Source organism: Macaca thibetana, chromosome 13 (assembly GCF_024542745.1).
Source record: "Macaca thibetana thibetana isolate TM-01 chromosome 13, ASM2454274v1, whole genome shotgun sequence".
NCBI lineage: Eukaryota > Metazoa > Chordata > Mammalia > Primates > Cercopithecidae > Macaca > Macaca thibetana.
Window position 1 is genome coordinate 18,985,045 of NC_065590.1, and position 15,476 is coordinate 19,000,520.

General features: G+C 38.2%; 1 protein-coding gene across 6 annotated transcripts in view; it reads right to left on the minus strand.

Annotated features, from left to right (window-relative positions):
• The window catches only part of CCDC138 (coiled-coil domain containing 138), a 129,976-nt gene that overhangs the window by 91,122 nt on the left and 23,378 nt on the right, over positions 1–15,476 (minus strand). For all 6 annotated transcript variants that reach the window (XM_050753030.1, XM_050753029.1, XM_050753032.1 and 3 more), the window contains one exon: positions 13,179–13,343. In XM_050753030.1, coding sequence (XP_050608987.1) covers positions 13,179–13,343 — 165 coding nt within the window. The remainder of the gene's footprint in view (positions 1–13,178; positions 13,344–15,476) is intronic.

The window sequence follows — 15,476 nt, forward strand, 5'->3', positions numbered from 1 at the left end:
TTTTTTTTTTTCTGAGACGGAGTCTCACTTGTTGCCCAGGCTTGAGTGTTGTGGCGTGATCTGGGCTCACTGCAAGCTCCGCCTCCCGGGTTCAAGCCATTCTCCTGCCTCAGCCTCCCGAGTAGCTGGAACTACAGGTGCCCACCACCACGCCCAGCTAATTTTTTGTATTTTTAGTAGAGACGGGGTTTCACCGTGTTAGCCAGGATGGTCTCGATCTCCTGACCTCATGATCCGTCCACTTCAGCCTCCCAAAGTGCTGGGATTACAGGCGTGAGCCACCACACCCAGCCAAAATCATTTTTATTGTTACATTTAACTTTTTGATTTAGTAAGAAATGTCATATATCTTTCCATCCAGCATATGTGAAATCCCTTGATTATCAAATTAAGTTTTCATATTGTTAAATGAAATTTGTAATTTTCTACATTTTGTTTTACACATTTTCTCTTTTATTTATTTTACTAGGTTTGTAAATTTGGTATTGTAAATACATTCTTTTCTTTAAATTACATATTGATGTATTTGGAAGATTTTTTGCTTTTTAGCCACTGGATACTTTACTGAAATCACGAGTTCTAATTAATTTTTTGGCTGGTTTCCTTTCCATTATTTTAAAGTGATGAAGATAGGTCTGCTTTTCAATGCTAAACATTTCAGTCCATTTTCTCATCATTTTGCTTTAGAATAATGTTAAACAGTAGAGGTGATAGTAGGTGGCATCCCTATCTTGACCTTCCTTTAATTGTGTAACCATACATTAGCAACGTATCATCCAAAAATGAATTTAAGAAAATGATTCTATTTTTGGCATCACCAAAAATAATAAAAATACTCTGAAATTAACTTTTCAAAAGAAGTACAAAACTTATACCCTGAAAATGAGAAAATACAGCTGAAAGAAATTAAAAAGATCTAAATACAATGGAAAGACATCTTGTTCATGGATTAGCAGACAATATTGTTAAGATTCCAAGACTTCCCAAATTAATCCACAGATTCAGTGCAGTCCTTAATCAAAATCCCAGCTGGCTTCTTTGCAGAAATTGAAAGGCTGCCCCTGAAATTCATATGAAAATGCCACTGACCCACAACATATTTGGAAAAGAAGGACAAAGTTGGAAGACTCACACTTTCTGATTTTAAAATTTACTACAAAGCTACAGTAATGAATCAAGTGTGACACTGGCATAAGGATAGACAAATAGAACAAGGGAATGGAATTGAGAATCCAGACATGGACCCTCTTATTTACACTGTATTTATTTTCGACATGGTACCAAAACAATTCAATAGGGAAGGAACAGATTTTTCAACCAATGATGTTGAAACAAATGGGTACCTATATGTAAAAAATGAGGTTACACCCTTCTCGCACTATATAGGAAAACTAACTCAAAATGCATCAAAGGCCTAAACATGTAAGAGGTAAAGGTATTAAACTCTTGAAAGAAAACATACAGATAAATCTTTGTGGCTCTTGATTTAGCAACGTTTTCTTAAATATGACGCAAAACATACAAGCAAAGAAAAAAGCTAAATTGGACTCTATAAAAATTTAAAACCTTTATGCTTCAAAGGGTACTATCAAGAAAGTCAACAGACAACTACTGAATGGAGAAAATATTTTCAAATCACATATTGGATAAGGTACATCCATCTTGAATATTTAAAAACAAAACCTCCTACAAATAACTCAGTAATAAAAAAGATAGCTCAATTAAAAATGCTCAATGGATTTAAACAGACACTTACCTATAAAAGATATCCAAACAGTCAATAAGCACATGAAATGATGCTCAACATTAGTCATCAGGGAAACATGAATCAAAACCATGATGATTGACCACTTCATACTCACTGAGATGACAAAAATTTTAAATCGTTCTGACCATGATATAAAGAAATCGAAACTCCTGCAGACTGCTGGCAGGATTGTACAATTGTTGAACCACTTTGACAAACAGTCTGGCAGTTTAGCAGTTTCACTCTTAGGTATGTAGTCAAGAAAAATGAAAAACTACATGCATACAAAAATTTGTAGATAAGTGTTCATAGCAACACCATTCATAACAGCCAACAAATGGAAACAACCCAAATGTCTCTCAAATGATATGGGCAAGTAAAACGTTATATCTATATTACAGAATATTATTTGGTAATAAAAAGGAATGAAGTATTGATACATGTGATGACATAAGTGAATTTCAAAAACATAATAAATGAGTCAGTCATGGAACACTACATATTGTATGAATCTGTTTATATGAAAAGTCCAGATAGGAAAATCTATAAAGACAGAAAGCAGATGAGTGGTTGCCTAGCACTGGAAATGCTGAATAAAGGGCTGGGCAACTGATAATGGATTGGATTTTTTTTTTGGAGAGAGGAGATAAAATGTTCTAAAACTGATTAAGGTGATGGTTATACAACTCTGTGAATATAGAAAAAAAACCACTGAATTGCACAGTTAAAAGCCTACTTGTATAAGATGTGAATTATATCTCAATAAAGCTGTTACCAAAAAAAACCCCACCAGAACAAAAACAAGATATAATCAGGCCTGCTTGGTGCTCTTGGTCTTTGTGTCTCCTGTCTCTTTAAGTTTTGGACACTTTACATCCTCCCACCTCCTTATTATTTACACGATTAACTTGTTGAAGAGTCTAGGTCAGTTAATTATCTCACGTTCCTAATTTATTTTGCATGATTCCTTGTGTTGCTACGTAACTTGTTTTCTGGCAGGAATACTTTATAGGTAAATCTGTGTACTGTATCTTCCATACATATGTCTAGTTCCATGTGAAAGAGTTCCCTCTGAAACGACTCAAGTTCATTCTTTACCAATTTTTAATCTTACACAGTCATGCACTGCATAACATTTCGGTCAATTGACCGCATATAACAATGCTGGTCCCGTGAAATTATAAGGGAGCTAAAAATTCCTATTGTCTTAGTGATGTTGTAGCTGTTACAATGTCACACGGCAGTAAATTATTCATGTGTTTGTGACAATGCTGGTGTAAAAAAAAACTACTGTGTTGCCAGTAGTATAAAGGTGTAACACATACAATTATGTATAGTACATACTACTTGATAACAAACTATGTTACTGGTTACGTATCTGCTACACTATACTTTTTATCATTATTTTAAATGTACTTCCTCCAGTTATTAAAAAAAAAAAAGTTAAATGTAAAACAGCCTCAGGCAGGTCCTTCAGCAGGTATTCCAGGCAAAGGCATTGTTATTATAGGAGGTGATAGCTATTTGTGTGTTACTGCCCCGAAGACCTTCCAGTGGAACCAACTGCAGAGGTGGAAGACACTGATATTGATTATCCTGACCCTGGGTAAGCCTAAGCTAACATGTGTGTCTGTGTCTTAGTTTTTAACAAAATAGTTGAGAAAGTAAAAAATAAAATAAAAATTTTTTAAATAGAAAAAAACATATAGGATAGAAAGTATTTTTGTACACCTGTACAATGTGTTTGTGTTTTAAACAAAGTGTTAATATTACGAAGTCAAAAAGTTAAAAAAAAAAAAAACTAGAAAGTTTATAAAGTAAAAAGATTACAGGAAGCTAAGCTTAATTTGTTAGTGAAAAAATTTTTTTTTCTAAATTTAGTGTAGTCTAAGTGCATACTGTTTATAAAATTTACTGTAGTGTGCACGTCTTAGAATTTCATTTACTCACTACTCACTCACTGACTCGCCCAGAGCAACTTCCAGTCCTGAAAGCTCCATTCATGGTAAGTGATCTATTCAGGTGTACCTGCCCTTTTTTTTTTTTTGAGACAGTCTCACTCTGTGGCCCAGGCTGGAATGCAGTGGCACAATCTCGGCTCACTGCAATCTCTGCCTCACAGGTTAAAGCAATTCTCTTGCCTCAGCCTCCCGAGTAGCTGAGATTACAGACGTCCACCACCAGGCCCAGCTAATTTTTGTATTTTTAGTAAAAACGGGGTTTCACCATGTTGGCCAAGGTGGTCTCGAACTCCTGACCTCAGGTAATCACCTGCCTCAGCCTCCCAAAGTGCTGGGATTACAGGCATGAGCCACAAGCCTGGCCCAGGTGTACCCTTTTTAATCTGTTATATTGTATCTTTACTGCACATTTTATATGTTTAGATGCACAAATACTTCACATTGTGTTACAACTGCCTAAGATATTCAGCATAGTAGATGCTGTACAGGATCATAGCCTAGGAACAACAGGCTACATAATATAGCCTAGGCTGGTAGTAGGCTATATTACCTACGGTTATATACATACTCTACAATGTTTACACAAAAAGTCACCTAACAATACATTTCTCAGAATGTGGTCCCATTGTTAAACAATGCATGACTGTACTGTTGAATTCAGTTTGCTACTATTTTGTTGAAGATTTTTGCATCTATATTTATCAAGGTATTAGTCAGTAGTTTTTTCACTGTGTCTTTGTCTAGCTTTGGTATCAGGGTAATGTAGGCCCCAAAGAGTAAGTCTGGAAGTGTTACTTCCCTTTCAATTTTTTCGAAGACTATGAGGAGGATGGGTGTTAATTCTTCAAATGTTTGATAGAATTCCAAAGTGAAGCTCTCTGGCTTTTCATTGTTGGGTTTGTTGTTTTGTTTTTTCTTTAGTGATTGAATCTCCTTACTTATCATTGGCCTTTTCAGATTTTCTATTTCATCAGGATTCAGTCTTGGAAAGCTGTGTTTTTATAGGAACTTACTCATTTCTTCTATGTGATGCAATCTGTTGGCATGTAATTGTTGATAATATTGTCTTATAATCCTTTTTATTTCTGTGGTATTGCTTGCAAGATCCCTTCTTTCCTTTCTAATTTGAGTTATTCCAGTCTTCTCTTTTTTCTCCCTTCATCTAGCTAGTGATTTGTCAATTTTGTTGATACTTTCAAGGAACCAAATCAGCCAGGCTGTTGATTTTGATTTTGATCTCTCTTCCTTTTCAATGTAAGCATCTACAGCTACAAACTTCCCTGTTAACACTGCATCCTATAAATTTTGTTATGATGTGTTTTTTTGTTTCAAGGTATTTGCCAATTTTCCTTGGGATTTCTTCTTTGACCCAATGGTTGCTGTAGAGTGAGTTTTTAAATTTTCACATATTTGTGGATTTATAGTTATCCTTCCTTGGTTTGAGGTTTCACTTCATTGTGATCAGAAATTTTGTAACAATGTCAGTCTTTGAAAATTTATTAAGACTTGTTTTGTGGCCAAACACATAGTTTATCTGGAGGATGTTCCACATACACTTGAGAAGAATGTGTCATCTGCTGTTGTTGGGTGGTGTTCTGTATATGTCTGACAGATCGAGTTAATTTATTATGTTGCTCAAGTCCTCCATTTCCTTACTTATATGCTGTCTGGTTATTCTATCTATTTCTGAAAGTAGGGTATTGAAGTTTCCTAGTATTATTATGTTACTATTTCTTCAATTCTGTCAATGTTTGCTTCACATTATTTTAGAAGTCTGATGTTTTGGGGCATAAATATTTCTCATTTGTATCTTCTTGGTGAATTTACCTTTTTATCATTTATATAGTGTCCTTGTCTCTTGTAGCAGTTTTTGACATAAAGTATATTTTGTCTTATATTAGTATTACCACTACTCTTCTCTTCTGGTGACCGCTGACAAGGATTGTCTTTTTCCATCCTTTCATTTTCAGCCTACATGTGTCTTTAGATCTAAAATGAGTCCCTTGTAGACAGCATACAGTTGGGTGCTGGCTGTTTAAATCCAATCAGCCACTCTAATTAGTTTTTTGATTTCATCCATTTACATTTAAAGTAATTACTGATAAAGGAAGGACATACTTTTTTTTTTTTTTTTTGAGACAAAGTTTCACTCTTGTTGCCCATGCTGGAGCACAATGGTGTGATCTCAGCTCACTGCAACCTCTGCCTCCTGGGTTCAAGCAATTCTCCTGCCTCAGCCTCCGGAGTAGCTGGGATTACAGGTGCCTGCCACCGCGCCCGGCTAATTTTTGTATTTTTAGTAGAGATGGGGTTTCACCATGTTGACCAGGCTGGTCTTGAACTTCTGACCTCAGGTGATCCACCCGCCTCAGCCTCCCAAAGTGCTGGGATTACAGGCATGAGGCACCGTGCCAGGCCAGGAAGGACATACTATTACCATTTTGTTAATTTTTTCTGCATGTCTTGCAGCTTTTTTGTCCCTCCTTTCCTCTCTTACTGCCTTTGGGTTTCACTGATTTTTGTGTGTGTTACACACTTAGATTCTCTTTTAATTTCCTTCTGTGTATATTCTATAAGTATTTTCTTTGCAATCAGTTATATAAAACATCTTAAAGTTATAACTATTTTACATCAATAATGTCAACTGAATACACTAACTGCACCATTATGGCTCCACATTCCCACTTCATGTTACTGATGTCACAATTCTTTTTTTTTGAGACGGAGTCTCACTCTGCCCACGCTCGCTCCAGCATGGGCAACAAGAGTGAAACTTTGTCTCAAAAAAAAAAAAAAAAAAAGTATGTCCTTCCTTTATCAGTTTACTTTAAATGCCAAAAAACTAATTAGGTGGCTGATTGGATTTAAACAGCCAGCATGGCACAAGGGATAGGCTCAGCTCACTGCAACCTCCGCCTCCCAGGTTCAAGCAATTCTCCTGCTTCAGCCTCCCAAGTAGCTGGGAGTACAGGCACGTACGACCATGCCTGGCTAATTTTTGTACTTTTAGTGGAGATGGGGTTTCACCATGTTGGCCAGGCTGGTCTCAAACTCCTGACCTTGGGTGATCCACCTACCTTAGCCTCCCAAAGTGCTGGGATTACAGGCGTCAGCCACTGCACCAGGCCACAAATTATATCTTTATATGTTGTATTACCCCCAGCATAGACTTAGTTTTTTTTTTTTAAAATACTTCTGTCTTTTACATTCTATGCAATAATTAAAAATCAACTTATATGTCAAGATTACAATAATATAGGCTACTTACTGTATTCGTCCATTTATTTGCCTTTAACACAGAATGTTATACTTTCATATGGCTTCATGTTGCTGTGTAGTGTGCTTTCATTTCAACCTGAAGGACTCTCTTCAGTATTTTTTATAGGGCAGGTGTAATAGTTACTAAACTCCTTCAACTATTGTTTATCTGAGAAAGTCTTAAGGACAGTTTAGCTGAATATACTACTCTTGGTTAACAGTTTTGTTTTTTTTTTTTTTGCACTTAGAATGTACCACCCCACTGCCTGTTGGCCTGCAAGGTTTCTGCTGAGAAATCTGCTGAAATTCTTATAGAACTCCCTTGAACGAGACCAGCTGCTTTTCTCTTGTCAATTTCAAGATTCTCTTTGTATTTTACTTTTGACAATTTGATTATAATGTATCTTAGAGTTGGGTGTCTTTGGAATTGTCCTCTCTGGAGTTCCTTGAGCTTCCTGAATTTGTATGCCCAATCCTTTCCTCAAAAAAGGGCAAGTTTGGGACATTTTCAGCCATTATTTCTACAAATAAGCTCTCTCCCCCTTCTTCTCTCTTCTCATTCCAAGACTTACATTATGCATATACTGGTTCACTTGATGATCTCCCATGAGTCCCTTAGACTGTCGTTACTTTTCTTCATTTTTTTCTCTTTGCTCCTCTAACATAATTTTATTATTACGTTAGAACTTTTCGTAGACACAGGGTCTCATTATGTTGACCAGGCTGGTCTTGAACACCTGGCTTCAAGTGACCCTCCTGCCTTGGCTTCCCAAAGCACTGAAATTACAGGTGTAAGCCACTGTGCCCAGCCTCTGACTTAATTTTAGATGATCTGTCTTCAAATGTGTTGATGTCTTCTGCGTAATCAAGTCTGCTGTTGACTTTTATAGTTCAGATATTGTATTCTCCAGCTCCAGAATTTATTTGGTTCCTTCTTATAATTTGTATCTTCTAGTTTACACTGTCACTTTGTTCTTGCATCATTTTCCTGACTTTGCTTAGTTTTTTGTGCTCTCTTAAGTTTTTAAATTATTTGTCACAGTTTTTAAGTCATCTGTCACAAAGTTCAGAGATCTGCATTTCTTTAGGGTGAGTTTCTGAAGCTTTGTTTTCTTCTTTGACTTGATCAATGTCCCTGCTCCTTTGTATGCCTTCTGATCGTTTTTTAATGGGTATTTGGGCATTTGAAAAAACAGAAAACAAATACCTTTCTGAGTCTTTACAACTGGCTTCATACAGGGAAACACTTTCATGAATCAGCCCAGTTAGAGGTTTTAGGACCACCCAAATTTTCTGAGACATTTGTCTTCTCTGGGCTTCTACGTGTGTTTTTGACAGTCTTAATTTCCCTAGCAACCTATTGCTATTCCCTCGCAGAAACCCATTAATCTCTGTGTCCCTCAGACCTCTCCCAGCAGAAGTGCAGATCTCTGCAGCTCTTATGTGCTGCAGTAATCACTTCTGTTTCCTGCAGCTCCCAAACTATGCTACTGTTGCGGGAAGGGAGGGACCCTGAACAGAGGGACTGGCTGAAGCCATGGCAGAACATAAAGCCATAGTGAAGATTTCATAGATATTTATTAGTTCCCCAAATTAATACTTTTATAATTTCTTATGGCTGTCTTTACTGCAATCTCTGAACATAAATTGTGATGTGAAGTTATCACTTCCCCAGTCATACCCTTGTGTTTTCCTATGCTTCAATCTTTCTTTTGTAAGCTGAGGAGGATGTATGTTGCCTCAGGACCCTGTGATGATTGTGTTAACTGCACAAATTGTTTGTAGAGCATGTGTGTTTGAACAATATGAAATCTGGGCACCTTGAAAAAAGAAAAGGGTAACAGCAATGTTCAGGGAACAAGGGAAATAACCTTCAACTCTGACTGCCAGTGAGCTGGGCAGAACAGAGCCATATTTCTCTTCTTTCAAAAGCAAAGAGGAGAAATATCGCTAAAGTCTTTTTCTCAGTCAGGAACATCCCTGAGAAAGAGAATGCGCCCCTGAGGGTAGGCCTCTGAAATGGCCACTTTGGGGGCAGCTGTCTTTTACAGTCGAAGCCGAAGGGATGAAATAAGCCCTGGTCTCCTGTAGCGTTCCCAGGCTTATTAGGATGAGGAAATTCCCGCCTAATAAATTTTGCTCAGAGCGGTTGTCTGCTCTCAAACCCTGTCTCCTGATAAGATGTTATCAATGAAAATGCGTGCCCGAAACTTCATTAGCAATTTTAATTTCGCCCCGTCCTGTGGTCCTGTGATCTAGCCTTGCCTCCATTTGCTTTGTGATATTTTATTACCTTGTGAAGCACGTGATCTCTGTGACCCACACCCTTATTCGTGCACTCCCTCCCCTTTTGAAAATCGCTGATAAAAACTTGCTGGTTTTATGGCTCAGGGAGCATCATGGAACCTGCCGACATGTGATGTCTTCCCTGGACACCCAGCTTTAAAATTTCTCTTTTGTACTCTTTCCCTTTATTTCATCAGAGCAGCTGACGCTCAGGGAAATAGAAAAGAACCCACGTTGAATATCGGGGGTGGGGGTTTCCCCGATATGCTATCATTCCCTTCAGCACTCTGAGTGAGATGAGATGCAAACCAGTCCTGTGGGCAGACTTTGGATAAGCCAAAATATTGAACACACAGTCCATTATTTCGTTTTTGTCCCAAGGGAGAAGGCAGGGCATAGGAAATTTCCTCCTGGTTGCACTGCACTATACTGGGAGGGGAACACACATGCAAAATGCCACAAACTTTTCCACTCCTTCTGAAGGAGTCCCTTCTTTTTAACGTTTTAGCCTGAGTGCTGCAGCTTCTCAATTGGTCTCTACAATTCTCACTAACATGTCCTTGTCACTATATTGAAATTAACTGGTGTTTCCATGAAGGAATAAGGGCCTGAAACTACCTACTCCAACATATTGATGATGTTAGTCCTATAGCCAAATTTTACTATCATTAGTTATAGCACATATTACCTTCCACCTCAGGTTGTACTGAATTTTTCTATCTCAATTTCTTTGATAATAGCTCACCCTTATGTTACTGAATCACACAAGAAAATCAGTCTTATAAGGTATACCCAGTATATCAGATTTAGTCCTCAATGGCTTTAGTTGTTTTTAAATATTAAATCCATCCTTAAACAAGTTATAACTGTGATCAAATATACAAAAAAACCCTGTCAGAAGTTTCCAAAGGTAATTTCTGAAGAGATTACTTTGCTAAAATATTTTGAGTTATACTAGTATTCTTAGAATAAATATAATGCCTGCCCAAATGGTTAACAGAATCCTATGACAAAAAAAAAAAAGATTTTAAGATAAGGTTACATTATTTAAAATCACAAATTTTACATCTTCCTAAAGAGATGTGAATACCTGCTTGTGATGCCCACACGTATTTAATTAATCTGGTACTACTTACTCTTCTATTATTATATTTAAAAGTTTATTTATACACCTTAAAATTGTTCTACCTTTATGAATATACAGTAATTAAGTTGAAAACAATATTTTAACTAAAAGGATCTAGGTTCAACAGAAACTGTAAATCCTGAACATGTCAACAGACAACTTTTTATTTAGAGATGTTAAAATGAATCCTGAGAAATACGTGTGCTAAATATTATTCTCTTATGTTATTAGACTAATATAAAAACACAGTATTACATGATCCCGATTCCATTATTTTTCTTCAGACAGGGTCTCACTCTGTTGCCCAGGCTGGAGTACAGTGGTACAATCACAGCTCACTGCAGCCTCAACCTCCCCAGGTTCAGGTGATCCTCCCACCTCAGCCTCCGAGGGAACTGGGGTTACAGGCGCATGCCACCACGCCTCGTTAATTTTTGTATTTTTTGTAGATATGGGGTACTGCCATGTTGCCAAAGCTGATCTCAAACTCCTAGGCTCAAGCTATCCTCCGACTTCAACCTCCCAAAGGGCAAGGATTACAGGTATGAGACACCATGCCCAGCCCTCATCTAGTTCTAACAAATAAAATTTCTCTGCAGAACTTTAATACTGCAGGCCTTCCTAATTAGCAGTTACTTCTAAAATAAGGCTAGATTTAGGGAAATAATTGATGTAGGTACTAAGAGACAGAATTCTAAACAAAGGTGTATTTGTGTTCTATTGCTGCCATAACAAATACCACAAACTTAACATTTAAACAACACAAATTCATTATTTTACACTTTTGTAGGTTCAAAAGTCTAATACGGGTCTCAGCCAGCCAAAATCAATGTATATTCAGAGCTGTGTTCCTCTCCGGAGGCTAAGGGAGGATTCATTTCCTTGCTTATTCAAGTTGCATGCAGAATCCAGTTTGCTGCAGTTAGAGCACTGAGATTTGTATGTCCTTTGTGAGTGTCGGCAGAGGGCAATTCCCAGCTTCTAGAAGATATCTGATGGCCGGGCACGGTGGCTCACACCAGTAATCCCAGGACTTTGGGAGGCCAAGGTGGGCAGATCACAAGGTCAAGAGTTTGAGACTATCCTGGCTGACACAGTGAAAACCCGTCTCTACTAAAAATACAAAAATTAGCTGAGTGTGGTGGTGCACACCTGTAGTCCCAGCTACTTGGGAGACTGAGGCAGAAGAATCACTTGAACCCGGGAGGCAGAGGTTGCAGTGAGCCAAGATGGCACCACTGCACTACAGCCTGGTGACAGAGTAAAACTCCATCTCAAAAAAAATAAATAAATAAAGATTATCTGAATTCCATGTCTTATGGCCCTCTTTCTCCATCTTCAAAAGCCAGCAAGAGTGGGGTGAGTCTCTGGCCTACTCTTCTGAATCCTCCTGGTTTAAAGAGTTTATGTGATTACTAAGACCACTCACATAATCCTGGATAATCTCCCTATTTTAAGGTCAGCTGATTAGCAACTTTAATTCCCTTTTGCCATGTGCTATGGTTTGAACGTTTGTTTCCTCCAAAAGTCATGTTGAAACTTAATTCCCAATATGACAGTATTGATAAGTGGGGCCTTTAAGAAGTGACTGGGTCCGGGCACAGTGGCCCACATCTGTAATGACAACATTTTGGGAGGCCAAGGCAGGAGGAATGCTTGAAGCTAGGAGTTCAAGATCATCCTGTGCAACGAAGCGAGGTCTGATCTCTATACAAATTTTTTAAAAATTAGCTGGGCAGGCCGGGCGTGGTGGCTCAAGCCTGTAATCCCAGCACTTTGGGAGGCCGAGACGGGCGGATCACGAGGTCAGGAGATCGAGACCATCTGGCTAACACGGTGAAACCCTGTCTCTACTAAAAAATATAAAAAAACTAGCCAGGCGATGTGGCGGGTGTCTGTAGTCCCAGCTATTTGGGAGGCTGAGGCAGGAGAATGGCGCAAACCCGGGAGGCGGAGCTTGCAGTGAGCTGAGATCCTACCACTGCACTCCAGCCTGGGCGACAGAGCGAGACTCTGTCTCAAAAGAAAAAAGAAAAAAATTAGCTGGGCAAAGTGGTATATACCTGTAGTCCCTACTCAAAGGGACGAGGCAGGAAGACTGCTTGAGGCTAGGAGTTTGGAGGCTGCAGTAAGCAATGACTGGGCCACTGCACTCCAGCCTAGGTGACACGAGGAGACCCCATCTCCAAAACAAAAGCTTTTTTAAAAAAAGGTGACCGGGTTATGAGGGATGCCCTCAGGAAAGGATTAATTCATCCAAGGGTTAATGGATTAATGGATTATCATGGGAATTGGACTGGTGGCTTTATAAAAGGGAGAGAGACCTTAGCTAGCACACTCAGCCCCCAGCCATGTGATACCCTGCATCACCTCTGGACTCTGCAGGAGACCAGGAAGAAGGGCCTCATCAGAGGCAGCCCCTCAAATTTGTTCGTTTTTTTTTTCTTTTGAAACAATCTTGCTCTGTTGCCCAGGATGGAGTGCAGTGGTGCAATATCAGCTCACTGCAACCTCCACCTCCCAGATTCAAGCGTTTCTCCTGCCTCAGCCTCCCAAGTAGCTGAGATTACAGGCACATGCCATGATGCCCACCTATTTTTTGTATTTTTAGTAGAGACAGGGTTGCCCATTGCACCATGTTGCCCAGGCTGGTCTCGAACTCCCGACCTCAGGTGAACGGCCCACCTTGAACTCCCAAAGTGCTGGGATTACAGGCATGAGCCACCGTGCCTGGCCCTGGCTTTTCCCTTTTTTAATCTTCATATATTCTGAGTCACATATTTCAAATTAAAAAACAAACCTTTACACACTTCTCCTGAATATCATTTCTCTGGGAAGCGAATTTGAGTTGTGGTTTTTTACCATCCATTCCAGATTCTTCATGTTTCACTTTGCTAAGATGATGATCCGAAATCCAGTCCATGAAGACAGTTAAAAGTTCATAAACTTGTCCATTAAGTGGTACCTATATGTCAAAAATTAAATCATTCATTTCAGTTCACAACTTCATAAAACTTCAAAGACAAGTCTTAAATTTGGTAAATAATTAAAGAATAATTTGACTAAAGTAATTCACTAAAATGTGTTAAGGACAGAGCTTCTCCAAACAAAAGAAATTCAAAATCAAAGTTTCCCAACTTGCCTGGTGCTGTGGCTCAAGCCTGCAATCCCAGCACTTTGGGAGGCTGAGGTGGTTGGATCACCTGAAGTTCCCTAGAAGTTCGAGACCAGCCTGGCCAACATGGTGAAACCTGTCTTTACTAAAAATACAAAAATTAGCTGGGCATGGTGGCGCATGCCTGTAATCCCAGTTACTTGGAAGCCTGGGGCAGGAGAATCACTTGAATCCAGGAGGTGGAGGCTGCAGTGAGCCGAGATTGCACCACTGCACACCGGTCTGGGAAAAAGAGCAAGACTCCATCTCAAAAAAGAAAAAACAACAACAAAAAAAACCAAACAAACACAAAAACCTCCCCATCTAATATTAAAAACATGTTAAATGATGACTGAGAGAAGGCAAGAAAAGTCATCATAATTAGGAAGTTAAAATAACTTGTACCTTATTACTAAAAGAAAACTTTTCATAAAAATTCTTTATCCAAGTTTGATAAGATGGAAAAAAAGTAAAATTAGCCTTAACTCAAGAGCATGAACCTCCCACAATTAAAAGACTAAAAAAAATTAAAGGTTTCCAGAGCTAAAGAATTTCCACTATGAAACTTCCTTTTTCTTCTCACAAAAATTGTTACTTTGTCTTTCCAGTATACCATTGAATACACATACGAACTTTTTCCCCTAGAAATCTTGTCCTCCGAGAGTCTACCAAAATGAAAAGTAAAATAACAAAGTAATTTATAAATTTAATTAGACTAATTTTAAGTATTATTACAAAACACATTTCTAATTTAATTCAATTTTTTTAAAATAAGATACCACTATACATATCCACCTTAAGCAGGGAACTATGTTAAATTTATTTATTTTTTTAATCTGCAGGCCAGGCATGGTGGCTCACACCTATAATCCCAGCACTTTGGGAGGCAGAGGCAGCTGGATCACCTGAGGTCAGGAGATCGAGACCAGCCTAGCCAACATGGTGAAACCCTGTCTCTACTAAAAATACAAAAAATAGCCAGGTGTGGTGGTGGGTGCCTGTAATCCCATTTCTTCAGGAGGCTTGAACCCAGAAGGCAGAGGCTGCAGTGAGCCAAGGTTGTGCCACTGCACTCCAGCCTGGGTGACAGAGTGAGACCCCCATCTCAAAAAAAAAATAAAATTAAAAATATTAATAAATTAAAAAATAAAAAAACAAAAAAATTCAAAGACAGAGAAATATAAAAGCAAATTAATAAAAAGGCAACATTAAGTCAATGGCAATCCACAAAATCAGAATGAATAAAGACAAAATGATAAATAGTAGCATTAGTGCATTATTCTGAAGAGCAATTTTTCACTTTCTCAATTTTTTTCAAATAGAAACTAACTCCCTTTAGATGAAAACTTCAATTATCTTCAGTCCCTGAATATAAAATCTGTACCTTTTCAATTTACTCCAATTTTCTCAATTTATAAAGAACTAGAAAATTTATCAAAATATCTGAATGATCAAAGCCCATAAGATACTACTACACACCCACTGGAAGGGTCAAAATGAACAAAACTGAAAACACCAAATGTTGACAAGGTTGTGGAGCAACCAAAACTTTGATACACTGTTAATGGGAGTATAAAACAGTACAACCAATTTGGAAAACCGTCAGTTTCTTAAAAACATACATCTACCTTTATCTACTTTATGACCCAGAGATTGTAGTCCTGGTATATACCCAAAACAAATGAAAACATATATCCATAAAAACCCTGCACATCAATATTCGTAGCAGCTTTATTTATTGCAGACAAAAACTAGAAAAAGCCCAGGTGTCTATCAACAGAAGAATGAAGGAACAAACTCTGATACATTAATACAATGAAAAACTACTGAGCAATAGAAGGGAACAAACTACTGATACACTCATAATTATGCTGACAAAAGCCTTACACAAACAAGTACACACAATACAATTCCACTGACCAAATGTCTCACACAGGCAAAACT